Source organism: Microcaecilia unicolor, chromosome 1, assembly GCF_901765095.1.
Source record: "Microcaecilia unicolor chromosome 1, aMicUni1.1, whole genome shotgun sequence".
In the NCBI taxonomy this organism is placed as follows: Eukaryota; Metazoa; Chordata; class Amphibia; order Gymnophiona; family Siphonopidae; genus Microcaecilia; species Microcaecilia unicolor.
Window position 1 is genome coordinate 378,919,200 of NC_044031.1, and position 27,150 is coordinate 378,946,349.

Genomic DNA, 27,150 nt, shown 5'->3' on the forward strand with positions numbered 1-27,150 from the left:
GGATTTATGCAAGAGGAAGAAAGAGGAAAGATAATTCATAAGCTGAGTACCAACTATTCCTTCCATTACTATAGTCAACAATGGGATATAAGTGACAGGCCTGTAATTAGTAACGTCTCCCAATGAAGCTGATGTGCTCTTAGGGATTGGGGTAAGTATAATGGAACCTTTCCGCTGAGGAAAAGCCCCTTGAGTCAGCATAAATGAGATATGAGCTTCAAGAAGGTCAATCAATCCTGCTGGTGCAGTTTTTAATAAATAGATCATACAAGCATCTAGAAGGCAATGTGAGGAAGAATATGTTGTGAGAAAGGATTTGACAGTCTCATTTGTTTCAATTTCTCTGGCTCATCAGCATTGAATACCAGTTCTGGTACTTGTATCTCTCCCACATCTTCTTCAGTGAAAACCGAAGCAAAAAATTCATTTAATCTCTCCGCTGTTATCTTGTCTTCCCTAAGTGCCCATTTTACCCCTCGGTCATCTAGTGGTCCAACTAGATCTTTTACTTGCTTCTTGCTTCTAATATACATAAAAAATTTTTTACTGTTTTTGCCTCCGACGCAATCTTCTTTTCAAAGTCTCTCTTTGCCTTCCATATCACTGCTTTGCATTTGACTTGCCATTCCTTATGCTGTTTCTTATTATTTTCAGTTGGATCCGTCTTCGATTTTCTGAAGGATTTTCTTTTAGCTGTAATAGTTCCCTGCACCTTGAAGATGACCCACCCCTTTTAAAAACCACACAATGTCTAGATGTGTTGCTACAGAACAAAGCTGCAGATGGCCTCTAAAGCAGGCTAAGGCCACCACCTGAACTTTCAGAGATCCAAGAGCTAAGCCTTTTTCCATGCCTGATTGAAGGAAGGCTAAGATGTGAAGAACTAAGTTTGATAAGGGAGAAACTCCTGACTGGTCACATTAGCTTTCAAAAGTACTCCAGACCCTGGCATAAGCCAAAGATGTAGACTGTTCTCTTGCCTGCAATAAGGTAGAAATGACCAAATCAGAGTACCCTTTGTGCTTTAGAAGCACCTTTTCAATGGCCAAGTTATAAGACCAAAAGAGGATGGATCTTCCATCAGCACCAGACCTTGCTGGAGTAATCCCTCATTCTGAGGAACCTGAAGCGGGTGGCCGTCCAGAAGATGGATCAAGTCTGCATACCATGGTCTTCTCAGCCAGTCTTGGGCCACCAGAAGGACCTGCCTGGAGTGTACAGTGACCCTTCTGACAACTCAACCCATTATCAGCTAAGGAGGGAAGATGTATAGGAGTTTGTCACACAGCCACAGAAGAAGAGCATTGAGACACTGAGCGTCAAGGTCTTTGCAGTGGCTACAGAAGTGGACCACTCTGGCACTCCTCTTGGTGGTCATCAAGTCCAACTGTTGGGCATCCCACTTTGATCACACTTCACCTCTCCTTTAGCAGATTCACTGGTTACCTATCGATTTCAGGGTCAAATTCAAAATCCTTACTTTAACTCACAAGGTTCTTCACAGTGGTTCCCCTGAATATCTTACTTCACTAGTGATTCCATACACACCTTCTTGTACCCTACGCTCACTAAAGATAACAGATTAGTTCTCCCATGCCCCCCTAAAGCCAGAAGGGAATTCGCAAGATCCAGCGCATTCTACTTTATTTCACCAGCACTGTGAAACTCATTGCCAAAGTGCCTTCAACTTGAAACATCCTATATATCATTTATTCCAACAAGCATTCCATGCATATGTCTGGGCTGATTCTGCAATGGGAAGGCAGGGTTGGGTTTAACTGTGAGGAATATTGAGTATGCCCATGTTGTCTTGTTTGTGCTTGTATGTTTAATCACATTTTTTTCTTTCGTGGTCTGCTTGTCTTTAGATGCATGTGTGTGGTACTGTTCTCTGTATGATTGAGTTAGTGCTTAATTTAATAAGGTCAGTCTGTCTTGTCCTATCTACAATTGGCGATCCATTTTGTTTGATTGTTTTTGAATGATTTTATTGTAAACCATCTGCTTACACATTCAGAGAACCTGCAATGTGTGCCGCTGACAAGCAGAGGAGCTGTTTCTCCACCCAGTTCATCTGCCTGGCAGCCTCCATCGCTAATTGTCAGCTGCAGGTCCGCCCCCTGCTTGTTGGACATACACTAGTGCCGTAGCCAGACCTTACTTTTTGAGTGGGCCCAGAGCTAATACGGGTGGGCACTATGTATATAGGTATGAGTAGTGTTTCTTGGGATACTACAAATAATGCCTTAGAATGCACTTAATGATGGATTTCTAAGTAGTATGCCCAACAGCTGCCCTGCATGAATATAAACCATGTACATACTTAATGGAAAAAACACTATTTGTAAATATAGTTACATTACAGACATAAGTCTACTATAATGTCAAACATCTTAATGCACATGACAGGATCCTGTATTATAATTACAGCAATTACATATAACAATGTATTCAAATTCTGGAGGCACCTCAATAATAGCACCAGTTCACATTCCATTGGAAAAGCCAGACAAGTCAGACACATAGATCCCCACACAAACCACATGCCAGCAGAATTTCTCACCTACTCAGTCACATGCAGAACACAGACCAACCCTCATCAATTACAAAATGACCAAAAACTAGAAATTGTCCTGTAACTCAGCATCTGCACTTCCCTTCCCTACCTTACCCCCCCCCCCCCCCCCCCCCCCCACCCATCTATCCCCATAGCCTGGTATCAGCCTTTCCCTTCTCCACCATTCATCCCATAGCTAGGCATCAGGTCCTCCTTGTAGCCCAGCATCAACCCTGTCCTACCTCTTACCCATCCCTCCCATCCCCCCCATGGTCTGGCATCTTATTACCCCACCTTGCTTTATATTTCTTTTTTTTTAATATCCTGGGCATATAGAGCCCACCTTCACCCAGATAGGTGGAAAAATGTGGGATACAAGTGCAATAAATACATAAATAAGCAAAGAATTATTAGTTTCACAGCTGATATGTATGAATACAGCCTGCATCCTACAGCAAAATTCAATTTTCAATACAATTTTCAGAGATTGAAGCAATGTAACCCTACAATATTGAGGCTACTTCTCAGCATACATTTTAGGGGGATACGTCTGATAGAAACCCTTTTATCCTTAACTGCCAATGTCCCCTTACCTGTAAAACTCCAGATCACGTTAATGCTTCAGTTCTCCTGAGCTGTGCAGTTTTCATGGCTAAGCATCCTTGTGCAGGGAACAGAGGCTCGATCCCCCTTGCTTCATGCTTTCTCTGATTTCCTCCAAACCCTGGCCTGCCCGACTCTGCCTTGCTTCACGTCCGTGGGAGATGCATTTAGAAACCAGGGGGGTAAAGCTTTACCCACATTCCCCAGCTCTGCAGGTGTCTGTTGGAGCCCCGCTTATAATCCAGAAGCTTGAACAGATTGAGGTGCAGGGCACGTGGTGAAAGAATCGCAGTCGGCGAGCACTGTGGCGCCATTGTGCAAGCAAGGGAAGCAAGCGAGACATAGCTGAATCTGGACGGGGAATAAGTGCCGAGTAGGAGCACCGGCAAGCAGCGCTGCGATGGTCTACACTTCCGCTTCAGGAACCGGCCCGCATTAAAAAAAAAAATGTAAACAGGAGGAAGAGGACCGAGAACTGCCGGCTACCTGGGCGGGCCTGAGCCGAAATTGGGTGGGCCTGGGCCCACCCAGGCCCACCCGTAGCTACGCCCCTGACACTACTGCTATCGAATTGTCAGAGTACACTCTGACTGGAGAAGCCACGAAAAACTGAACAAAGGCCTTCAGGAACAGTCAGATCGCTCTGAGCTCCAGACGGTTGATTGACCACATCGCCTTCATCTCAGACCAGGTTCCTTGCATCAAATGACTCTGATAATGCGTCCCCCAGCCTAAGAGGCTGGCATCAGTTGTCACCAGCCCCCTTCCCTCAATGTGTTATGGGCAACGGAACTCCCTTGCTCAGATTCTGCACTGACAGCCGCTGTGGCCACGTCTGAGAGCAGAAGGGTGTGAAAGGAACACATTTCAGTCCGCTCCTCCAAAGGTACATGCTTAGGGGCAGGAGGGGTGGCCTGATAGGATAGGTAGATCCTGTACAGCATGAGGCTATCTCTGTCTTAAAAGATATTCGTGATGGAGCAACAACACAAAATCGGGGGAAAACATAACTTCCGAATCCTGAGGATGCCCTGCTGGGCCTAGGGGCACTGAATCAGAAGCAGAGAAATATGCGGTAACTGCTGTAGTGCAGTCCTCAATATTTCCCTGCAGCTATCTCATGGCTAACATTCCCACGCTCTTCTGTGAAGAAGGGGAAGCCAGTGTGTCAGTAGAACAGGACTGTCGCAGCAATACTAGAGGTGGCAAAAAGTTCCGCGCCATGCCTCCCCCGGGATTGCATGCCACATCCTGCGGCTTCTCTAATTTGCAGGTGAGACACTAAATGGAAGACTGGCACTTTGCATCAGGAACATGTTTTAACTGCCTCTATTGGAGACGTCATCTAGTATCACCAGTGCCTGTCCTGCAGAGAATCACCACAAGCAAAACAACCCCCCCCTTAACTGCCAGAGATGCTCTAACAAATCCAGCACAGGCTTCAGGAGACAGGGACCTGGAAAACCTCCAGATATGTGCACCTGAGAAGACAGAGACCCACTGTGTTCAACTGAGATCTAGTTGACCAACTGGACCAGGAGCAACCACTTTCAAAACTTGGAGCTGCTAACCATGATCATCTACCTGGTGGAGATAAAAAATACTGAAGAGCTACGGAGCCACACATGGCTTATAATTCACAGCTTAGTTCTGTGCCTTCTACAAGTACCTGCTGATTGATGGGCACAACTGCCTACAAGTTCTAGAATAGTGTGAAGTAACGCTATGAAAACTATAATTTACGTGCACATCAGGACACAATTAGACATCAAGAGTTACAACTGCCATCGATTTGGTGCAATTTTTGATGCTTAACTTTAGGCATGCCAATGTCCACATGCTAATATTTTATAATAGAATCTTAGTGCAAAGATGATGTTATAGAATTGGCACTAAACGCAGGGCATTGGGGCACCGGCATCTTGGTGTCAATTTATAGAATTTCCACCATAGGAATTAGTCCTGAGTTCTAGCCACTAAACTATGCTTCTCTTGTAGAATATAAAGGAAAACAAAGAGAAAACAAAATGGTAGAGTATGCTGAATATGCAGTTGTTGGTTGTCATTTAAATCCTTCAAGAATCATGAAAGCAAAGAGGAAATTTGGCCATCTAAGACCACCATAGATGTATAAGCATTGTTAAATAAGGTCTATTCTTCACAACGTAAAGTACCTTATGGCAGCAAAAAGGCTATGGGGGTCTTTTACTAAGGCGTGCTCATGATTTGGCGCACGCTAAAATTGTAGGCGTGCTAAACGTTAGAGACGCCTATGCATTCCTATGGGCATCTCTAACGTTTAGCGCGCCCACAGTAAAAGACACCCTGTATTATCAATAACATAAAAACAGCACCTTACCCAAATGCATAGACTGTAGAAGAATTGAAAAAGGAAGACAGCGCTGAGGACTGGACCAGATTCGTCACCTGTAATATATTTATGAGTTATTGTTATTCTGTTTTGACAATATCTCCCCTATTGACCGATTGGTTAAAGGTCAAAACAATTGACATTTAATACAACTATTAACTATTTTATACAAAAGTAACGGACAGTGTTTTGTCAGTGTTTTTCTTATTTATTTGTAGCCTGATAGTCAAAGGAGATACTCTTGCACACTTAAAACCCATGGAGCTGACCAGCTGCCGTATTCAGTTGCATTTACTACTACTTAACATTCTAGAGCGCTACTAGGGTTACGTAGCGCTGTACAATTTAACAAAGAGAGACAGTTCCTGCTCAAAGAGCTTACAATCTAACTGGGTAGTGCTGCTGAATATCTCTGCTGAGTCCAAAAACCAGAAAAGGCACAATGAGCCTTCAAAATCAGGACAAATCCTTTATTTCCATAACATGGATCAGTCTAGTACTGTAATACATCAATCTTGTACATCATTGACCCAACAAGGGCCGTGTTTTGACAGTGCCTACGTCAAGGATTATATTAAAATAAATGAAAATATAAATATTACATATAAACAAAATAAAGTTAAGAACTGACACAGAAAGGAACCTAAAAAAATACACATTTAAAACATGAACACGCAAATCATACAAACTGTTTCATGACCAATGTTTCATGGGTAAAACAGTAAAAGGTAAGAGTGAATAGTGCCCTGAAAATAAAATATTGTATGAATACGAAATCAACTTTACACATAAGCATGCTAATAATAACGATACACAGTGCCCAAAATATAGTGTGTTAATAAACTATGCTTAGCGCATGTGAGTGGTAAATGTGTCAATACAGAGGTGTGTATAATGCCAAACAGCTCTAAGCTGAAAAGACTCACCATTCAATATTTGACACTTAATACGAGAAAACCAGCTACAGAGCTGGATACACAGCAAATGGGGCTTTGTCCTTGAAAAGTAATGACATTATGAGCCATAAGTAAATTTATGGAAAACTAGAAAAACTAACTGGTTAATATTGATGCGCTATTAACGAATCGGTAACAGCCAAGACCAGTAACAACCAATACAAGCTTGTCTGATCTTAAATTTCTCTTTTGATAAATGTCTATAGCTGTGCCGGTACCACAGATTGCAAGGCTTTATCATCTAAATAAGTGACATAGAGCTTCTAACCACATTTAGGGGCCCTTTTACTAAGCCACAGCAAAAAGTGGTCGGTGGCAGTGCGAGCACGTCTTTTGGGCGTGCACCGGGTCAGTTTTTGCAGCGTCCTAGAAAAAGGGCTTTTTTTTTCAAGGGGCTGGAGAATAGATGTGCGGCAAAAAGAAAAACATTGCACGTCTATTTTTGACCTGAGACCTTACCGCCACTCATTGACTTAGCAGTAAGGTCTCATGTGCTACCCGGGTGGTAGGCATGCAGCGCATGTCCACTGCAATTTACTGCCAGGTAAGCGCCACATGGTAGAAAATAGAAAATATTTTCTACTGCGTGTTTTCAGCGCACTCCAGGTTCAGAATTACCTCCCGGGGCACGTGGTAGCTGGGTGGTAATGCCAATTTGGTGCACGCTGGATGTGAGTAGACCCTTATGTGCCTTTGTAAAATGCTGACCTGGACTAAATCCAGGAAAAGAAATATTAGATTAGAGTTTGTCAAATAATTTATTAGCGTTGCAGTACCATAAGACTCATCTAAAACCATAAATGAGAAAGAAACGATACCTCATTAATAAAAGTTAAAAAGTGGTGCCAGTGCCACAACTTGATTAACAGAACCCATATAACAAAATTCTAAATGTCATAGACTTTAAAAAAATAAACAAACCACTGCAGGTATGAAGACCCAGCATTAATTTAATAGTCAGTGAGATCGGGTCTGAAGACCCGGTGTTAATTTGAAAGTCAGTGAAATCGGGTTCAAGACTCCAAGCAGTACGCAATGGTCTAACATAACTAAGCTGCATATTAAACTTTGTGCCTAAACCGGGGGGGGGGGGGGGGGGTGAATGTAATAGGTTTATAAACGTATATGATGAGCACCATCTCTCCATCCATTGCGCCGGAGTAAACTTTGGTTGCCTGGTAATCCCCTTGAAAACAATTCTCATCAGTGATGCCATATTGTACAAGCGCAAATCCAGCAGGTTGAGTCCTCCTCGCTCCTTTCCAAGGACCAGCATTTGATGCCCTTTACGTGACCCCTTTTGCCTCCATATAAATGAGCACAGTATGGAACGAAATAGTCTTTCATCTTGTCTTTTGATCCAAATAGGCATAGCCTGCAAGGGATGTAGCAATTTAGGAATTAATATCATCTTGGCCAACGCTATTCGGCCCAGCAAGGAGATCGGCAAGTCCTTCCACCATAAACAAAGTCGCTTGATTTTATCTATCTGGTCCAGAATATTACGCCTGTACACCACAGCTGGATTAGTGCTGAGATAAATGCCAAGATAACGCATAGGATGCTGCACCAGTGGGATAGACAGGCCCACAAATCGAGAACTTTGATGGCTTCCTGACAGGGGGAGAAGTTCAGATTTATCACAGCTCTTAAGCCCAATATAGCCCCGAACTCCATGGCTAAGGTTAATGCTCCATCAAGGTATGATGGGGCATCAGTAAGGTAAAACAGAATGTCATCAGCAAAGAGATTGATACAGACCTCCTGCCCTCCCACTTGAAGACCTTGAATCCTATCACTCTGACGCAATTTAATTGGAAGTGGTTCTATAGCTAACAAAAACAGCATTGGGGAGAGTGGGCACCCCTGTCTGGTACCCCTCTGTAAATTAAAACTTTCCGTCAATTTGTTGTTGACCAGTAATCTCGCCAGCGGTTGGGTGTAGGGAGCCTGAATCCAGTCAATAAATCTTCCCTGTAGCCCATACTTCTCCATAACCCACAATAAGTATTGCCACAAGATACTGTCAAGTGCTTTTTCCATGTCCGATCCTGTAATAGCCTCTGTTCCCCCCTTCCCTCGATATGCATGTATTGCAGCTAGAGCTCATGTAAGGTTTATAGATGCATACCGGCCAGGGACAAAACCCACCTGGTCTTCATGGATAACATTGGGAAGACAGGTATTCATCCTCCGCACGAGAATAGCAGCTAAAAGCTTGACATCCTGGTTAAGCAGGGATATTGGGCAGTACAAGCTCACCTGTGTGGGGTTCTTCCCTGGTTTAGATAGCAGTATAATGTGAGCTAGATTTTGATGGAGGTCTACCCCTCCCTGTACTAAGCTGTTATACATCTGACAGGATTCGGTAATACTCTGGTCCAAAACCGTCGGGCTCTTGAGCTTTTGTCATCTTTAATGATTTAATACCTAATCTGATCTCCTTTGCAGAAATTGGACAGTTCAGAGTTTGTACTTGATCTGTGGTGAACCTAGGGACAAACAAATCCCCAAAAAATGCATCCCTCTTTTCTATATCTAAGTCCCTCACCTTGTATAGAGATTGGTAATACTGAACAAACTGGGTTTGAATTTGGGATTCTTTATGATAGCTCCGCCCAGACCCATCCTTAATATAGGCAATGACCTGTTACATAAGTACATAAGTATTGCCATACTGGGAAAGACCAAAGGTCCATCAAGCCCAGCATTCTGTTTCCAACAGTGGCCAATCCAGGTCACAAATACCTGGCAAGATCCCAAAAAAGTACAAAACATTTTATACTGCTTATCCCAGAAATAGCGGATTTCCTCCAAGTCCATTTAATAATGGTCTATGGACTTTTCCTTTAGGAAGCCGCCCAAACCTTTTTTAAACTCCGCTAAGCTAACCACCTTTACCACATTCTCTGGCAACGAATTCCAGAGTTTAAGTACACGTTGAGTGAAGAAAAAGTTTCTCCGATTCGTTTTAAATTTACTACTGTTGTTTCTTGTAAGGACACACTAGATTGGCCAAACGTTTTCCAGCCTTTCTGCCCCACTTAAACAATTTAAACCTTTGATAGTAAATATCCCTCTCAGCCCAACTAGTGAGTAAAAGATCAATCTGCCATCTGATCCCCAGCATGGCATCCTTAGAAGATTTGTCTAAATGACGCATATGTTGCCGATGAAGGGACTGGTATTCCTGCGATAGTCTTAATATCTCAGCCTCCAATTTTTTCTTCTTGCTCGATGTGTACGCCAATAAAAGTAAAAGTACTGCCAATACAATGAATGTATTTTTTATGTTAAAGTTTATATCCCAACAACTTCATTGCTGTACAGCTCAATCTACTTTGCTTTTAGTAAAACAAAATTTTGAAAATGAGTATCACTCACGTGGGTGCGCTTGTGAGTTATTATTAAACCAGTGTAACCATAAAGCTGTTCAACAACTTCACTGGCAGAAAGCACACTAGAGTGTTCAGTTTGATAAAAAAAGTTCCTTCAAAATCAGGCCAGGCTGCAATACTACTGATTTATTTGCATTTATTTTGACATTTCTATCCCACATTATCCCAAGGGAAGTTTAAGTTCTATAATGTTTTGTTTACATAGCAAAACATTATAGAATGGTACATAATATGTAAATTAAGCAGATTTTACATTATTCAAATATAAACATCTTGAATAGAACTGATATAGTAGGTAATGATTAGACAGAGACGTAATAATTTTATGGAAGTGTTGAAGGTTAGAAAAGGAAGAGCCTGAATTGAGCATAGCATAGCTATTAGATATTGTAGCAGTAATCTGTAATGTAGGGATGGTGAAATGGGATTCAGTTCTATGGCAAGGGTTTGTTAGAAAGGATAAAGGACTAGTAGGAAGGTGTCAGATGTAGAATTAGTTCAGATCAAGTTCATTGGTCAAAAGATTGAACCAGGAGATTGTATCAAAGGCTTTTCAAGATCAAACCCTATAAGCATCAATTCTATCTGGTCTCTATGTGCTCAGTCCATAGCCGCTAACAAGCAGTGGACATTCACTACTATGTTCCGTCCCTTGACAAAACCAGCCTGATGCTGACCTACAAAACTGAGAACTATATCAGCCAAGTGATTTTCCAGAAATTTTACATAAAGCTTGACATCTACATTTAGAAGAGAGATGGGTCGGTATGAAGATGTCAGTTGCAAGTCTTTGCCCAGTTTAAGAATAGGTATAACTGTAGCACCCATCAAAGTTTCTAGTAAAATGCCACACTGCAATGCAATCTCATACACTGCAAATAAGGTAGGGGTGACTTTGGTGAGCCAAAAGTTTATAATGTTCTACTGAGTGGCCATCGGGACCCGGAGTCTTACGGGAAACAGTAGTTATAATTGCATAACCAATCTCACCCTCTTGGAGAGGAGAATTAAGAATAGCCAAATTATCCTCCCATATTTGTAGAACATGGATACTCTGCAAAAAGTTTATCTGTGGTGAAGAGTCCATCTGCTGCACAGTTTATAGTATCTTATAATAATTGGAGAGCAGTTTGCAAATAAAATAATTATCTGCTACCAGATGACTTCCTGGATCTCTGATTATAGGAATAAATTGAGGACTTGCATCCATTTGGAGCAAACGTGCCAAGCAGGCATTAGGTCAGTTACCATATTTATAGAAATGATGATGTTGATATTGAAAGCCCTGCACAACACGCTGGTGTAGATGTTCATTAAGGGAGCATTGGAGATATAAATATTGTTCTTTATGGGTTGGCATTAAACATTTGGCTAATTCTTGCTGCACTTTAATTAGTCATGAAGAAGTAATATGTCTCAAGTTGTTTCCTATGATGTAAATAAGAAATAATTTCACCTCTCATGACTGCTTTGCCCGCCTCCCAAAACAAACCTGGGTTATCTAAATGTTGTTGGTTATTCAAGCTATACTTTTTCCACTTACTGATAATATCTTGGTAGAAATCCACATCATCATGGAGGTGTGATGGCATATGCTAAAACGGATTATGTTCTTTTGGACTATAGCTAGAATTAGGTGGATCTTGGCATGATCAGAAATACCACCCAAAACAATCTTCATACCTTCGACCACCGAAAAGGCCGTATCAGAAATCAACACATAATCCAACTGACTCACTAAGATGAGCTCTTGAAATATGGGTGAAATGAAATTCATCCGGGCGAAACACTCGCCAAACATAATTAAATTTAAACGAGGACATAATAAATCCCTCCCCCCCCCCCCCCCCGCCCCAAGAGATATGTCAGCAGGGATTGTGGTAGCTGTTTTCATGTCCCACTTCAAGTCCAATGTGGAAGATGAAAACAAAGGGCATAAAAAGAAGATAGTCTTTATTTAAAATCCAAAGCTCCCAGAGATTTACATATCTGTGCCCGACATGGCCAAATGAATCTAGAGGAAGGAGCATTGCTTTTAACCTTGTTATCTGTTGGACTAGACATGGTGAAGTTTGTAATTTTCTACCAGCTGGTAACTTAGCCCCTGCCGCAGCCGTTTCAAGGCAAACCATGGCCATGTCAGGCACAGATGTGTAAATCTCTGAGACCCTTTGGAGTTTAAATAAAGACTGTTTATCTTCTTATTATGACTGCCTTTTGTTTTTCTCTTCCACTTTGGATTTGGTGGAATGTTTGCCTTGCTTTCCCACTTCAAGTCCGCCACTGCATTAAAATCCTCCTTCCCCCCCCCTCCCCCAGGAGGACAGGACAAGACAAGTAAAGCAAGAGAATATTCAACAGGGAGGGGAAAAAAGAACTGTCTGGGATATTAGGGGCAAACAAGGAAACTAAGACAAAAGGCTTCCTACATAGCCTGCAGTGTACCACCAATGTAAACAATGTAATTGTAAAGATCCCCTTTTCTGCATGCAAAATAGGCTTTACATATTGAAAACCTTTTCTCCATGGATGTGCAAGATTGCTACAGGCACACTATTAGTGACCATGAAGCCAACCGGGTGTGCTCTGCCAGAGCTCAGAATATTTGTAAAAAGCTTCTGAGCCTGCTGCAGGAGTTGCTGCGTTACATAGACACACTTCTTGTCAGTTTTTGTTTTGCTGCAACTGCATTCTGGCACATCGTGCTTTCCCCTTTCCTATCATAAATATTTCTGTGACAAAGATCGTCACAACTGAGTTTGACTTAGCAAATAACATATTTAGCTTGCCAGATAAGACATTGGGCTTTAAAAGATGCCATGAAAATGTCACTTACTGATAATCACAATTTATGCTTTAGATGTCTTTGATCCTCACATGACATACTAAATTGATTGAAATGTGCCTAGATGTCTCTCTATGCCAGAAACAGCAGGAGCATTAAATTGAAGGAATATCTCACTGATAGGCTTGCATCTTCAGTAAGGGAGGTAATTCTAATGTGACAACTTGCCAAAAAACTCTCATGAAGAAACTTCTTGTAGGAGAAAGAAAACAGATTAAAAAACTCTTTGGCCAGGCATTGCAGCCATTCTTTGTCCCCCTTTAAAGTGGTCAAACAATTGTGATACTGAGCTGCAAGAGCCTTTGCCTAAGACCTTGAAGTGCTCCAAGTTAATACAGACCTCTCCAGCACAGAAATACTGACAAGAAGAGTCCAGCAATGTTACACTAACATGCTGAAATGGAGGCGTGGTTTCACGAGCACAGCAAATCAGAACTAGATATTGTCAGCATTGGTGCTAAGGCTCTTCCCTTTCTTGCAGTGTCTTGATTTGAGGGCAGAATCTCCATGATGCCTATGCAGAAGAAAAGGACATCATAGGGCTTTTCCAAGATCAGCACATCATGAGAAATCTCCATTATGTCAGGCCAGTCATAGCTCCTCCAGCTCTCCTTCTATGGGCGAAACAGCAAACAGGTTTCCCTTATCAGGGATTATTTTGAAAAAGTCTCCTTCTCTGTAATTCAGAGTTGACGCCAAACCTCTACTGGTTTAAAAAGAACTGTTAGATTGCAGTTCTTCATGCTGAGTACGCCTTACCATACCTATGAGATTGCTTTTGTCATGCTCCTCTCAGTGTCGAGGGAGAACTCCTTCATGTTCTTTGCTAGCAGATCACTCCCTGAACAGAAGGAAACATATTTCCAGATTTCTTTTCACAATCTCACCCTGTGGTCTGCCAAAAGAATGCTATAAATTTCACACTCTAAAAGCTCCCAAACTATCAAGAGTGAAGTACATGGAGGATCAAATTTAGTCGTCTAAAAAAATCTAATCACTCACCGGTGAATTCACCAGTAGCATTGTTTCTTGAAGGATTGGATTCAGATTCTGATCAATGACATGATTCAATTGAGTGGGGATCAGATGTTTTGTTAAGCCCAAAATCACCTCAGTGGATTATCTCCCCAAGCATGTCATCTGACCCTCCACCAAAACAACCAAAAATGAAACTCTACCACAAGGTACCATATATTCAAATTTTTTTTTACAAAAGTTATTCTAGCAGCTGTCTCTGTCACCTCAAGAAGATCCAAGTAAAAGTTGGGCAAACTCCCATGTCAGTCCAGCCATCTTAAAAAATATTGGGAACAAATTAACAAGTCTGCCCAGTAATGAGCCATGATAAGCCACAACTGACACACCAATCGGTGATGTTTGAGTCTGCTCTCAAAAAGCAGGAGCTCAAGATCTCATTGAAATTCTCCTCCAAAAAAAGATCCAGATTGCTAGACACAATAGGTAAAATATTATATGAAAATGCTGTGCTATCTGTGCACATTGCAGTGCATCAATTGGTTCAGTATTTGTTTGATATGTTGGCTAAATCCCAATCCACGTTTCCCAAGCTTAACACAACCAAAAAGAGGAATAGGGGTCAAGCTTAAAGGATGCAAAAGAATGTGCAATATATTTAGTAAGATCAGCTTAGGATGTCTATGACTCTGCTTCAAAAGGAGTAACAATATTGGCTAAAAGCATCAGGATTGAAAGAAGATGTCCATGATAGGTTGGCAAATGCTTCTTGTTCAGGGGAAGATTTGTTTGGAAATAAAGGAAACAGTGACCATGATTGAAAACCATTGCTTCACCATTCAATCAACATCATGCCAAGAAAACCATGAAGGAAAGCCCCTCTCTGCCCAGTAACCAGGAGGGTACAGCTGGATCTGGAACATTGATCAACACATGTTCTCATGCACACCTCACTATCAATCATACAGAAAGATGACCATACCACATGTATAAGAGATATCATAAAGCTTAGTTCTGAAGCATATGGATGTCTCAAAATGCCCAAATGGACATCCATGTGCTTGAAATATCCAAATCATGGTTTTGAAAAGGCAGAAAAGGGACGTCCAAAACTGTAGTACGTCCAAATAGCAAGGGGGCATGTTATGTGTGTGTTTTGCTTCAGACTAGGGAGGGCCTAAAAATAGGGCATCCTACAGCGATTACCGAACATTTCCATTTTTTCCATTTTCCATTTATTTAGACTTATATCCCACATAATCAAAAATCAGGTTTGGTTCTATGTGTCTTACAGGTTTAGTTAATGTGGCTTAAATGTTATTAACGATCTGCAGAGCATGTAACTAACAAACGTGTGTAAAGAACTACTATTATGATAACAAAACAGGTGGGTTATGGTCATCAGGTTAACATAGTAATAGGTAGTGGGTCAAATTAGTAGCAATTACTGTGTAGTAGAAGGTCAGCAGTCATAGGGTGATTGGCAAAGATTAGGGCAGTTGCAACTGGTGGTTTGCTGTATGGGACATAGCACCAAGTAACTGTGTGGCAACATGGCCTTCACAGTCTGGCACATGGGGGTACATCATTGTTGGTCTGGTTGAAGAAAGAGTGGGAAACATTGTCGGATTGTGTGCTAGGTCTTTGGAGGTTTGTCCTGTGTTGGTAACAATTGTGTGAAGAGTTATGATTTTAGTATTTTGCGGAATTTGAGGTGGTCAGTTATTTTCTTGATGTATCAAGGTAGGGAGTTCCATGATTGGGATGCAAGGTAGAAGAACCTTGTGCCGTAGAGAGATTTGTATATTATGCATTTGCAGTTTGGGAAGTGGAGTAAGAGGTAGTTTCGGGTGGTCGTCAGTGCATTTTTAAGTGGGAGGACGATTAATGTGGTCATGTAGGTGGGGGAATAGACCCTGGAAGACAGTGAAGTCAAGTGTAAGGATCTTGGAACTTATTCTGGCTTTTATGGGCAACCAGAGAAGAGTTTGTAGTAGGAGAGAGGCTCTCTCATAGTGGGGAGATCTGAAGATCAGGCAGGTAGCTGTGTTTTGGACAGTTTGTAGTTTTTTCAGGTTCAGTTATTTGCAACCTGTGTATAAGCCGTTGCAATAGTCTAGCTGGAATAGTATCAAGGTTTGGACTAGGAGGTGGAAGGTTTTGATAGGGAAGAAGTTTCTAATTCTTCTGAGCTTCCAAAGCATTCTGAAGGCTTTCATTGCAATCAAGGTTGTGTGGACATTGAGTGTCATCTGCTAGTCAAGGGTGACTCCCAGATTTTGAGCTTGCTTTATAAAGGGAAGCTTGTTTGGTTGATAGTGAAAGTGTGGAAGGAAGTGGAATGAAAGGAACTCGAAACAATTAGGAATTTGGTTTATCTCTGTTTAGTTTTAATTTAAAAGTGGAGGCCCAGGTTTCCATTGTCTCAAGGCTGATATGGATCCTGTCTGTGATGTTGGTAAGGTCATTTGAGAAGTGTATATGTGGAGGGGCATTTTCGAACGGGGCTGGCCATCTCTAAGGGCGGCCATCTCCGAAGACGGAGCTGCAAAGGGGCGGGGCCTACCGTATTTTCGAAACGAGATGGCCGTCTTTTGTTTCGATAATACGGTTGGGGGCGCCCAAATGTCAGCGATGGCTGGGTTTGAGATGGCCGGCCTCGGTTTTTGCCCATAATGGAAACCGAGGCCAGCCATCTCAAACCCGGCCAAATCCAAGGCATTTGGTTGTGGGAGGGGCCAGCATTTGTAGTGCACTGGTCCCCCTCACATGCCAGGACACCAACCGGGCATCCTAGGGGGTACGTCTAAAAAAAAAAAAAAAAAATAGCTCCCAGGTGCATAGCTCCCTTACCTTGGGTGCACCTACATGTGGGTACAGTGGGTTTTGTGTGTGTGTGTGTGTTGGGGGGGGGGGGGGTTGGAGGGCTCCCATTTACCACCACAAGTGTAACAGGTAGGGGGGAGATGGGCCTGGGTCCACCTGCCTGAAATGCACTGCACCCACTAAAAACTGCTCCAGGGACTTGCATACGGCTGTCAGGGAGCTGGGTATGACATTTGAGGCTGGCACAGAGGCTGGCAAAAAAAGTTTTTAAAGTTGTTTTTTGAGGATGGGAGGGGGTTAGTGACAATTAGGGGAGTCAGGGGAGGTGATCCCCGATTCCCTCTGGTGGTCATCTGCTCAGTTCGGGCACTTTTTTGGGACTTGGACCTGAAAAAAAAGGGACCAAAAGTGGACCAAATTCTCGCCAGGGACGCCCTTCTTTTTTCCATTATCAGCCGAGGGCACCCATCTCTTAAGCACACCCCGGCACGCCCCTGTCCCGCCTTCGCTACCCTTCTGACATGCCCCTGAAAACTTTGGCCGGTTCTGCGACGGAAAGCAGTTGGAGCCAGCCAAAATCAGCTTTCGATTATACCGATTTGGCCGGCTTCAGGAGATGGCTGGTAATCTCCTGATTTGTGTCGGAAGATGGCCAGCGATCTCCTTCGAAAATAAGCTGTATATTGTCACATCGTCTGCGTAGATGTGTGATCTCAGCACCAGCTCTTCTAGCTTGTTTCCAAGCGGTGCCATCATGATATTGAAAAGAGTGGGAGATAATGGAGAACTTTGTGATACACCACAGCCTGGAGACCAGGAGCTTAAGATGCTGGTGATGATTTAACTTGGTACGATCTGGATTTGAGGAAAGTGGTGAACCATTTGAGTACCTGGCCTCCAAGGCCAATGTTTTCCAGTAGGAAGAGGAGTATGTCATGGTCAACTGCATCAAAAACGCGTTGAATTGGAGTATCAGTACTTTCTTCCCTTGCTGGTCTCTTTCTTAATGTCATCAACCAGTGCTAGAAGGACAGATTCCATGCTGTGGAGTTGTCTGAAACTAGATTGGGAGCAGTGGAGGATGGAGTGCTGAGATAGGTAGTTCATTGTTTGTTTTGTGACTATCCCTTCTATGATCTTGATTAGGAGTGGGAGGGAACCGTCGGTCTGTAGTTTGCTATGTCATTTCTTTTGGCTGCAGTGTTTTTTTAGGATTGGGGTAAGCATTATGTTATCTGTAAAGTAGCCTTCTTATAGTGAGAAGGAGATTTGTTTGGTAAGTAACTCTATGAACCAGAGAGGGGCATCTCTTATTAGTGGGGTGGAGCGGGTGTCCAGTAAGCAATGAGATTTCGTGTATTTTGTTAGATATGTTTGAGTTTCAGAGGCTGACTGAGTTGTGAAGGATGCGCATATTCCGTCTGCTTGTACTGCTTCGTTTTGTAGGGTCTTTTGGCTTAGGTAGCATTCTAGTGGAAGAGTGGTCAATGGGAGGCTTGATCTAATGTTGCACACTTTCTGTTTGAAGTAGTGGGCTAGGTCTTCGGCATTAGGAGAAAATTTGGTCGTGGCTGTCATGGTCTGGGTGTCCAGGAGGCTGTTTATTAAGCCATAGAGTTTCTTAATATTGGGGCAGCCTGATCCTATGTAGGTGCTGTAAAACTTTGATTTTGCTTGTTTGATGTGGTGTTTGTAGGATTGTTGTTTTTTTTTTTTTTTATTATTTGTTTATTAATTTCAGTATAATTAACAAGCATAACTTGTTTATGAAATACAGCCAAAGAGATTATGCCATATAATTAATTAAACAAAGGGGAAAAAATAATTAGCTTCTTCAGACCACAATTCAAAAATGGAGGAACAAAAGAATAGAGAAGATTACAAGTAGAAATAGATATTAAGGAAATATTCGCTGCATACTGTCAGACTGGAGCTCCTCTCCGGGCTGTCTGCGCGCTAGTGGCACCTCTCCGTGCTGTCTGCAAGCCCGCTGCACCCCTCCGTGCTGTCCGCACTCCAGCCGCATCAATGTCCGACTTCGGCTTCTCTCCGAGCTGTCGGTGCTCTAAGTGCCCCGCTCCGGGCTGGCTGTAATCTTTGTAAGTTAGGCAAACCTCACTCAGGCTTACTCCGTTGTGTCCTTTCCAACCAGTAGCCCCCCCCCCCCCCCCCCTTTGTTCAACCCCCTCTTGCTACTGGCAAGTCTCTGTTTCCAGGGGGAAGTCCCCCTCCTTGTAGACTAGCCGCCTAGAATAATTCCAGTCCGGCTATTAAGTCCCCGCCCTGGCCTCTGGCCTCTGGCCCGGGCCCTGTTCCTGGCATGGGCCCCTTTCTTTAGGGCCACTATTCAAAACCAAATGTTCAGCACACAGTTCAGCTTTTCTCAAGCAAGTCTATAAAGTTCCAAAGTTTTCTCCTATGGCATGAATTCCTCTAGGTTAGCACTTCCTACTGGCTACACCTAGAGACCCACCTCCCTCATTTGTCAGCACAAACTCCTGACAACCACCCACTGGGTTAAGGAATTCATACCTTTTGTTTTCCAGTACACACAGCCCTCTTTCTCCTCCCCCTATGGCCCTGAGCAAAGGCTGATATATCCATTTCCTCTGATTCCCCTCCCCCCTCCCCTCCCTGCCAATCCATCTGTTCCTCCACTCCCTGCTCCCACAGGTGTTCCTCATCCCCTTCCTCTGACTTTCAATAGTGGCATACCTCGTTTCATGGGGGAGCAACTTCCGGCTCAAATACAATACTGGGTGTTCCTCCCCCGCAAACACCTGTGATAGCACTGCCCCCAACCCGGTGCCCGAAGCGTCCGTGTGTAGGATAAATTCTCTGTCAAAATCTACGGCCCTAAGCACCGGTTCCTCACACAGGGCTTGCCGTAGAGCCACAAACGCTCCCTGCTCCACCTCCCCCCACCTTAACCGGTTGGGCCTATCCTTCTTTAACATCTCCGTCAAAGGAGCAGCCAATGTAGCAAAGTGAGGAATGAATCTTCGATAGTATCCCACTAGTCCCAAAAAACCCCTCATCAATTTTTTTGTCTCCGGGCGAGGAAACAATTGAATGCTCTCGACTTTACCCTGTAACGGTTTTATCTGACCATTTCCCACCTGGTAACCCAAATATTTCACCTCTCGTTGTGCAAAATAACATTTTTGGGGATTCAGTGTAAGCCCAGCTTTCCGAAAAGCGTTTAATACCTTCCCCACCTGGAGAAGATGAGACCCCCAGTCCTGGCTATGTATGATGACATCATCTAGATATGCGGCGGCATATGCCTGATGAGGCCTCAACACCTGATCTAACAGGCGTTGGCAAGAGGCCGCCGCCGAATTCAAGCCAAATGGCATCCGCTTGAACTGAAACAGGCCCAGCGGAGTACAAAAGGCTGTCTTGGCCTTAGCTGCAGTAGAGAGCGGAATCTGCCAATAGCCTTTTGTTAAGTCAAGCGTTGACAGAAACCGGGCTGACCCTAAGCGGTCTAGTAGTTCCTCTATCCTCGGCATCGGATAAGCATCCGGGTCTGATAGAGCATTAACCTGCCGAAAATCTATGCAAAACCGCCAGGTTCCATCAGTCTTGGGCACCAGCACTACCGGGCTTGCCCAGGGGCTGTGTGATTCCTCAATCACCCCATATTCCAACATTTCCATAACCTGCCGATTTACCTCTTGCTGCTTCATAGGGGATAACCTATACGGTCTTTGTCTTACTACCTTTCCTTCCCCCGTTACGATATCGTGCGTAATCAAGCTCGTTGCCCCTGGGTAAGGAGTCAGCACATCCTTAAATTCCCCCAAAAGAGCCCTTATCTGCTCCTTTTGGGGTCCCTCTAAATCCTCTCCCACCTGCAACCCCCCTTTAGATTCCATCTCCGATATCTGGGGACCTAGATCCTCCTCCGTTAAATCCTCTACAGTCGCCCAACAAACCTCCCGGGCCTGCCAAGGTTTGATCAAATTTATATGATACGTCTGCCTCCTCCCCCGTTCATTCCTCACTTCATACGTGACTGGGCCCAAACGCCTCGTAACTATCATCGGGCCCCTCCAGTTCCCACTAAATTTATGAGGACTATCTGAGACCATGATCAGCACTTTCTCCCCTATCGCCACCTCCCGGTCCCGGGTCTTTTTATCATAGGAGACCTTCTGATACTGCTGAGCCGCCTGCCATCTGTCTCTGGAGTAAACCCCCAACCGCCTCAAGCGCCCCTTTAAATCATGAAGGTAAGCTATTACCGTGTTATCCTCGGCTTCCGGGGGTACCCATCTTTCTCTCACTATATCCAAGACCCCCCTTGGTGCTCGCCCAAAGAACAACTCGAAGGGCGACACCCCTAGGGAGGCCTGCACACACTCCCTCGTAACATACAGGACAAAGGGCAGCAATTGATCCCATTTCTCCGGGCAAGAGCCCACTCCCTTCCTAAGCAAAGCCTTCAGGGTTTTATTAAATCGTTCTACCAGGCCATTGGTCTGCGGGTGATATGCAGCTGTACAAATGTGAACAATCCCAAAGGCCTCCCATACCTGTGCTAGAACCCGTGATCTAAAATTGGACCCCCGGTCCGTTAGCACCTCCCGAGGAAATCCTACTTCACAAAAAATGTGAATAAGTTCCGCAGCAATAACCTTAGCTGAAATGCTTCGTAAAGGAATGGCCCATGGGAACCTGGTGGCCATATCCATAATGACTAAGATATAGGAGAACCCCCGAGTCGATTTTGGGAGAGGACCCACTATGTCCATCGCAATCCTCCCTAGGGGAGTCCCTATGCGGGGCAAAGGATGTAAAGGGACTCTCCCTGGGCCCTGTTCGGATACCTTCTGACATAGAGGACAAGACTCACAATACTTTTCCACTTCTTTATATATCCCGGGCCAATAAAAGCGCCGTAACAATTGTGAAACCGTATTCTGAGCCCCTTTATGCCCCCCCAGAGGGTGATCATGAGCTACCCGTAACAGTAGGTTCCTAAATCCCCTCGGCACTACTAACTGGCTCCGTCCCCCCTCCCTTCCGTTACCTGCAGGTCTCCGAAACAGCAAGCCCTGCTCTATCACAAACCCGGGTCCTTGCACCTCCCTGTCCCCCTCCCTTGCCCGCGCCCAAGCATACTGCAGGGTAGGGTCGGCTTGCTGCTCCCTCCCAAAGGAGGGGAATTGTTCCTGCACCTCCCCTGCCTCCTCAGGGAAATCCGCCGCCTGCTCTAAGTCTTTCATAGACTGAGCCCGCTGACGCTGCCCCGTCTTCTTATGCCCCCCCGAATCTCTGGTTTTCCCCGGGATCCCCAATATCTCCATCTGAAACGGAAATATCTGGGCTAAAGCCTGCTCCTGTTCCATCCCCTCCGCCCCCCGTTGGGACCGGGTAACCACTAACCCCTTTCTCCCTTCCAAATATTGCGAAAATGGGGGCCAATCCCTTCCCAAGATAAGAGCCTGAGGTAACCTAGGTAGTACCGCCACCCAGACCCAATGAGCCCCCAAAGGACCTACAATCCTCACCTGCCGCAACGGGTATCTAGTAGAAGCCCCATGCACACACTGTATGGTGACCTCTCTCCCTCCCTTCCCCCCTCCCCCAACTCCCTTTTCCCTGATCTTCTCCCACAAGGACTGGGCCAGCATAGTTTGGTCCGCTCCTGAGTCCAACAGCCCCTCCACCCCCACCCCCATCACTTCTACCCGTTGGCAAAACTCCCGCCTGCCTCCCTTCCCCCCTCCTGCCACCAATTGTAACTTCACAATACAGTCTCTCCTCACATGACCCTTCCGCCCACAACGATAACACATTCTTTCTTCCCCTTTGCTCCCTTCCCCAACTCTCAGGCCCTTACCTTCTGGAACCTGATGCCCTTTTAGAACTCCCAACCCCCCTCCCGGCGGGGTTCCCTTGTGGGCACAATGCTGCGACTCCAGGAAACAATCCAAGCTCTGGATTGCCTCCTCGAGGGTACTGCAGCCCCGTTTAATCAAATCAATCTGGAGCCCTCTAGGTAAGGACTCCAAAAACTGCTCCAGCACCAGATCTTCCATTACCTGCTGCATGGACCGTCTTTCCGGCTCTAACCATTTTCCCGCTAAATCACTTAGTTTCTGAGCAAGTACCCTAGGTGTCTCTCCCTCCACCCACTTGAACTCCCGAAACCTCCTGCGGTACGTCTGCTTGCTTAGCCCAAACCTATCCAAAATAGCGGCTTTCAGTCTTGGGTAGTCTGTTATTTGTCCCGTGGGTAGGGCCCGAAAAGCCGCTAAAGCTTCCCCAGACAGCGCAGGAGCTAGTCTTAGGGTCCATTGCTCCTGAGGCCATCCTGCTGTCACCGCCACCCGCTCAAAGGCCCCCAGATAATCTTCAATATTATCCACTTCAGTTAATTTTCCCCAAGGTAACCAGTTCACCCCCACAGGTCCTACCAGTCCAGCAGTCCCTTCGCCCCGCAAGGTTGTCCCACTTTCGCTAGGTCCTGCCATTCTGCCTCCCGATCGCAGGAGTTCCTGAAATAGGTCCAAAAGTGGCTGCTGCTGTGCTCGGGAGGCTGCCAACGACTCCTCCATAAGTTTATGTGCCATCTCTTGTTGCTTTTGGAATTGATGAGTCATAAAAGCAAACATCTCTTTTGGATCCATCTTGCTAGCTTTAATCTTCTTCCTATAAGAAACACAAGAGAAATACAAGACCCAAGTGTGGACTTTCACAACACTTCCGCTTCGCTCTCCAATTCCCCCTCCCCCCTGCTCCCACTATGCTCACCGGAAGCAGGAGGTTTATTCGCCTCTGGGTTCAAGCTCCCCAGCTTTCTGGTCTGGCTCAATCCTCCGCCGTCCTCCTCGGCTTACTGGAATCAGGGCTCGACCGATCCCACCACTGCCACCAAATGTCAGACTGGAGCTCCTCTCCGGGCTGTCTGCGCGCTAGTGGCACCTCTCCGTGCTGTCTGCAAGCCCGCTGCACCCCTCCGTGCTGTCCGCACTCCAGCCGCATCAATGTCCGACTTCGGCTTCTCTCCGAGCTGTCGGTGCTCTAAGTGCCCCGCTCCGGGCTGGCTGTAATCTTTGTAAGTTAGGCAAACCTCACTCAGGCTTACTCCGTTGTGTCCTTTCCAACCAGTAGCCCACCCCCCCCCCCCCTTTGTTCAACCCCCTCTTGCTACTGGCAAGTCTCTGTTTCCAGGGGGAAGTCCCCCTCCTTGTAGACTAGCCGCCTAGAATAATTCCAGTCCGGCTATTAAGTCCCCGCCCTGGCCTCTGGCCTCTGGCCCGGGCCCTGTTCCTGGCATGGGCCCCTTTCTTTAGGGCCACTATTCAAAACCAAATGTTCAGCACACAGTTCAGCTTTTCTCAAGCAAGTCTATAAAGTTCCAAAGTTTTCTCCTATGGCATGAATTCCTCTAGGTTAGCACTTCCTACTGGCTACACCTAGAGACCCACCTCCCTCATTTGTCAGCACAAACTCCTGACAACCACCCACTGGGTTAAGGAATTCATACCTTTTGTTTTCCAGTACACACAGCCCTCTTTCTCCTCCCCCTATGGCCCTGAGCAAAGGCTGATATATCCATTTCCTCTGATTCCCCTCCCCCCTCCCCTCCCTGCCAATCCATCTGTTCCTCCACTCCCTGCTCCCACAGGTGTTCCTCATCCCCTTCCTCTGACTTCATTTCCCAATCCACCTCCCCTCCCTTTCCCTTCTGAGAGGACTTCTCCTCCCCCTCCTGCTTCCTGCTCAGCTCGGGCTTCTGGGACTTGTAGTTCTTATAGACCCACTTTTTCTTCTTTTGATCTCTGGTGGGCACAGGTAGCCCTTTCGTCCCCCACCCCTCTGATCTGCCACCCCCTTTCTCACAATACTCCCAATCAAAATTACTTATTAGATGTTATTTAAGTTGCTTTAAATCTAAAAAAGATTTTAACTGATCTGGTGAATAGAAAACATACTTATTTAAACCCAACTTAACATTACATTTGCATGGATAGGCAAGAAAAAAAGAACCCCCTATCTACTACTACTACTATTTAACATTTCTAGAGCGCTACAAAGTGTACGCAGCGCTGTACAAACACAGAAGAAAGACAGTCCCTGCTCAAAGAGCTTACAATCTAATAGACAAAAAGTAAAGCATTTAAATTTAAAATATTTAAGCAGTCAAGCACAAGAGAACAGTCACAGAAGGACAGAAGATGTTGAAGGGTGGTCAGTGTGATTAGGTGTAACTCTGGTTGGAGTAGTGGGAGAAGGTGATAGAAGAATAGAAATGGGTGAGGTAAAGTAATGAGTGGGTTGATAGGGAGGTTATATAAGACATGTCACTCTAGGGGTGGGTGGGTAGAGGGGTAGGGTGGGTGGAAGCAGGAGAAGGTATTCTCTGCAGCCTATCTGTGAGATGGAAAATGCTCTCTGAAGCTGCTGCTATAAGTTGCAGGGTTGCCAGGTGGAAAATTTTTTTCCAGCCCGATCGAGCCCAAAAAACAGCCCAAAACCCGCCCAAACACAAACCCCGCCCCTGACACCCCCACCCCCGCGTCATCACGCCCGCCCCCGCCGTCATCAACCCCGCCCCCGCCGTCACTGGCCCCGCCTTCCACGTCACCGGCCCCGCCTCCCCGTCATCGGCCCCGCCTCCCACGTCATCGGCCCCGCCTCCCCGTCATCGGCCCCGCCTCCCACGTCATCGGCCCCGCCTCCCCGTCATCGGCCCCGCCTCCTACGTCATCGGCCCCGCCTCCCACGTCACTAACCCCGCCCAAAACGTCATTAACCCCACCCAAAAACGTCACTAACCCCGCCCCCCCGCGGCCGAAAAAACCGCACTGAAGGCCAAAAACAGCCCAAAAAACCGCAACCCGCCGCGGGCAAAAATTTCCCGCGGCGGGTCGCGGAAAACCGCCCAATTGGGCGGTAAAACCGCCCACCTGGCAACACTGATAAGTTGTTAGTTTTCTCTCCCTGAAAGAGATCCAAGCCACACCCACGAAGTTCAAACTGTCAGTGGGGAGGGTGAGGGGAGGAAATGGCAGTGCTTGATGAAAAAGAGAGCTCAGTTTGATAGGAGATATACTATAGGATGTCATTCTGAGGCCAGGCTAAGTCTAAAGCAGGAGAAGGTATATCTCCAATGTCCTTTTTCTCATTGCCAGAAAAAGTTTTCTTTTTTGCTGGGTTTGCTTTGTAACGTCCGGGTATATCCATATCCTTTCTCCTCCAAAAGGGGTAGTGGAATTTTTGAAGTAGTTGTAGGATTGTACTGCTTGTCTCCATGTGTCTTTTGTTTTCTGTTGTGTTTTCTTTGATCCATTTTCTGCCTAGTCATCTGTAGTGTCTTTTGATGGTCAGTATGTCTTCACTGAACCAGGGGGATGAGTGGTGGTTATGCTTTGTTTTCAGTTTTACAGGGGCAATTTCTTCTGGTAGTCCCAGTTTTTGAGGAAGTCTGTGTTTCTAGAGTCCAATGGTGGGTAAGTGGAGGTCTTTTCCCAGAAGTCAGAAGCTTTTATCTTGCTTCTTGTTGGAATCTTGATTGGCTGTGTGGGGGTGTTTGTGTTGTTCACTGCTTCTTTCCAGTTTAGGGTGCAGATGAGTTTATTGTGGTCTGACCATGACAAGTGTGTGGTCTGACACAAATATATCTTTATAAGTTGATAAGCTATGTGTGAAAAGGTCTAGTAGGTGGCCCTTACAGTGTGTAGAAGACTTGACTGGTTTAGGGATGTCCAAGAATTTTAAGAAGTTGAGAATTTCCTGGGTGTGCTGCTCTTCTGGATTGTCTAAGTGGATGTTTATGTCTCCTGAAAGTAGTACATTAGAGTGTTTTTTTTTTACATTTGTACCCTGCACTTTCCCACTCATGGCAGGCTCAATGCGGCTTACATGGGGGCAATGTAGGGTTAAGTGACTTGCCCAGAGTCACAAGGAGCTGCCTGTGCCTGAAGTGGGAATTGAACTCAGTTCCTCAGGACCAAAGTCCACCATCCTAACCACTAGGCCACTAGTGGTTAGTGCATATGTTAGAAATGAATTCCACAAAATCATCTCTGGCTTTAGCCCAGCTGAGAGGTGGTCTGTAGAATAAAGTGCAGCAGAGTGCCAGGGTGGGATCATTTATGGTGAATGCTATGATTTATAGGGATGAACCGGAAAGATTTGATACCTTCATTACATTTAGGTCTCCTCCCCTTTTTGAGAACCGTGTCCATCTTGTAGATCCTCCCAAATGGGCAGGGGTCTGGCCATTTGTTTCTTCTCTAAATTGCAGATAGTTGAAATTTCTTTTCCTACCGCCTACCCTGAGGTGTTATCAGTTTGCCTCTGCGGTCCAAATCCTGTTGTTTTTCTCTTATTTTATTGTCCTCCCTCCCTTTCTCAGGTGCAATGGGAATTTTCTTACCATGCCATTGCGGACGCAGTAATTTGTTTTCCAAATGCTCTTATCCTAGGCAATTTTAATATTCATTTTGACAACCTTGAATCATTCTGCTCTAAATACTTTCTGTCTTACTTAAATGACCTCAGCCTTTCACAATGGGTTCCTTTCCCAACTCACCAAGCGGGTCACACTCTCGATTTAGTGCTTGCCTCTCCTAACTCATCTTTTTCTCCATCTTCATATT

At 45.1% G+C, this 27,150-nt stretch overlaps 1 protein-coding gene across 1 annotated transcript in view; it reads right to left on the reverse strand.

The window, feature by feature from the left end:
- Positions 1–27,150, reverse strand: part of TMPRSS6 (transmembrane serine protease 6) — a 115,917-nt gene that overhangs the window by 53,725 nt on the left and 35,042 nt on the right. The window contains 1 exon segment of the mRNA XM_030210217.1: positions 5,520–5,587. Coding sequence (XP_030066077.1) covers positions 5,520–5,587 — 68 coding nt within the window.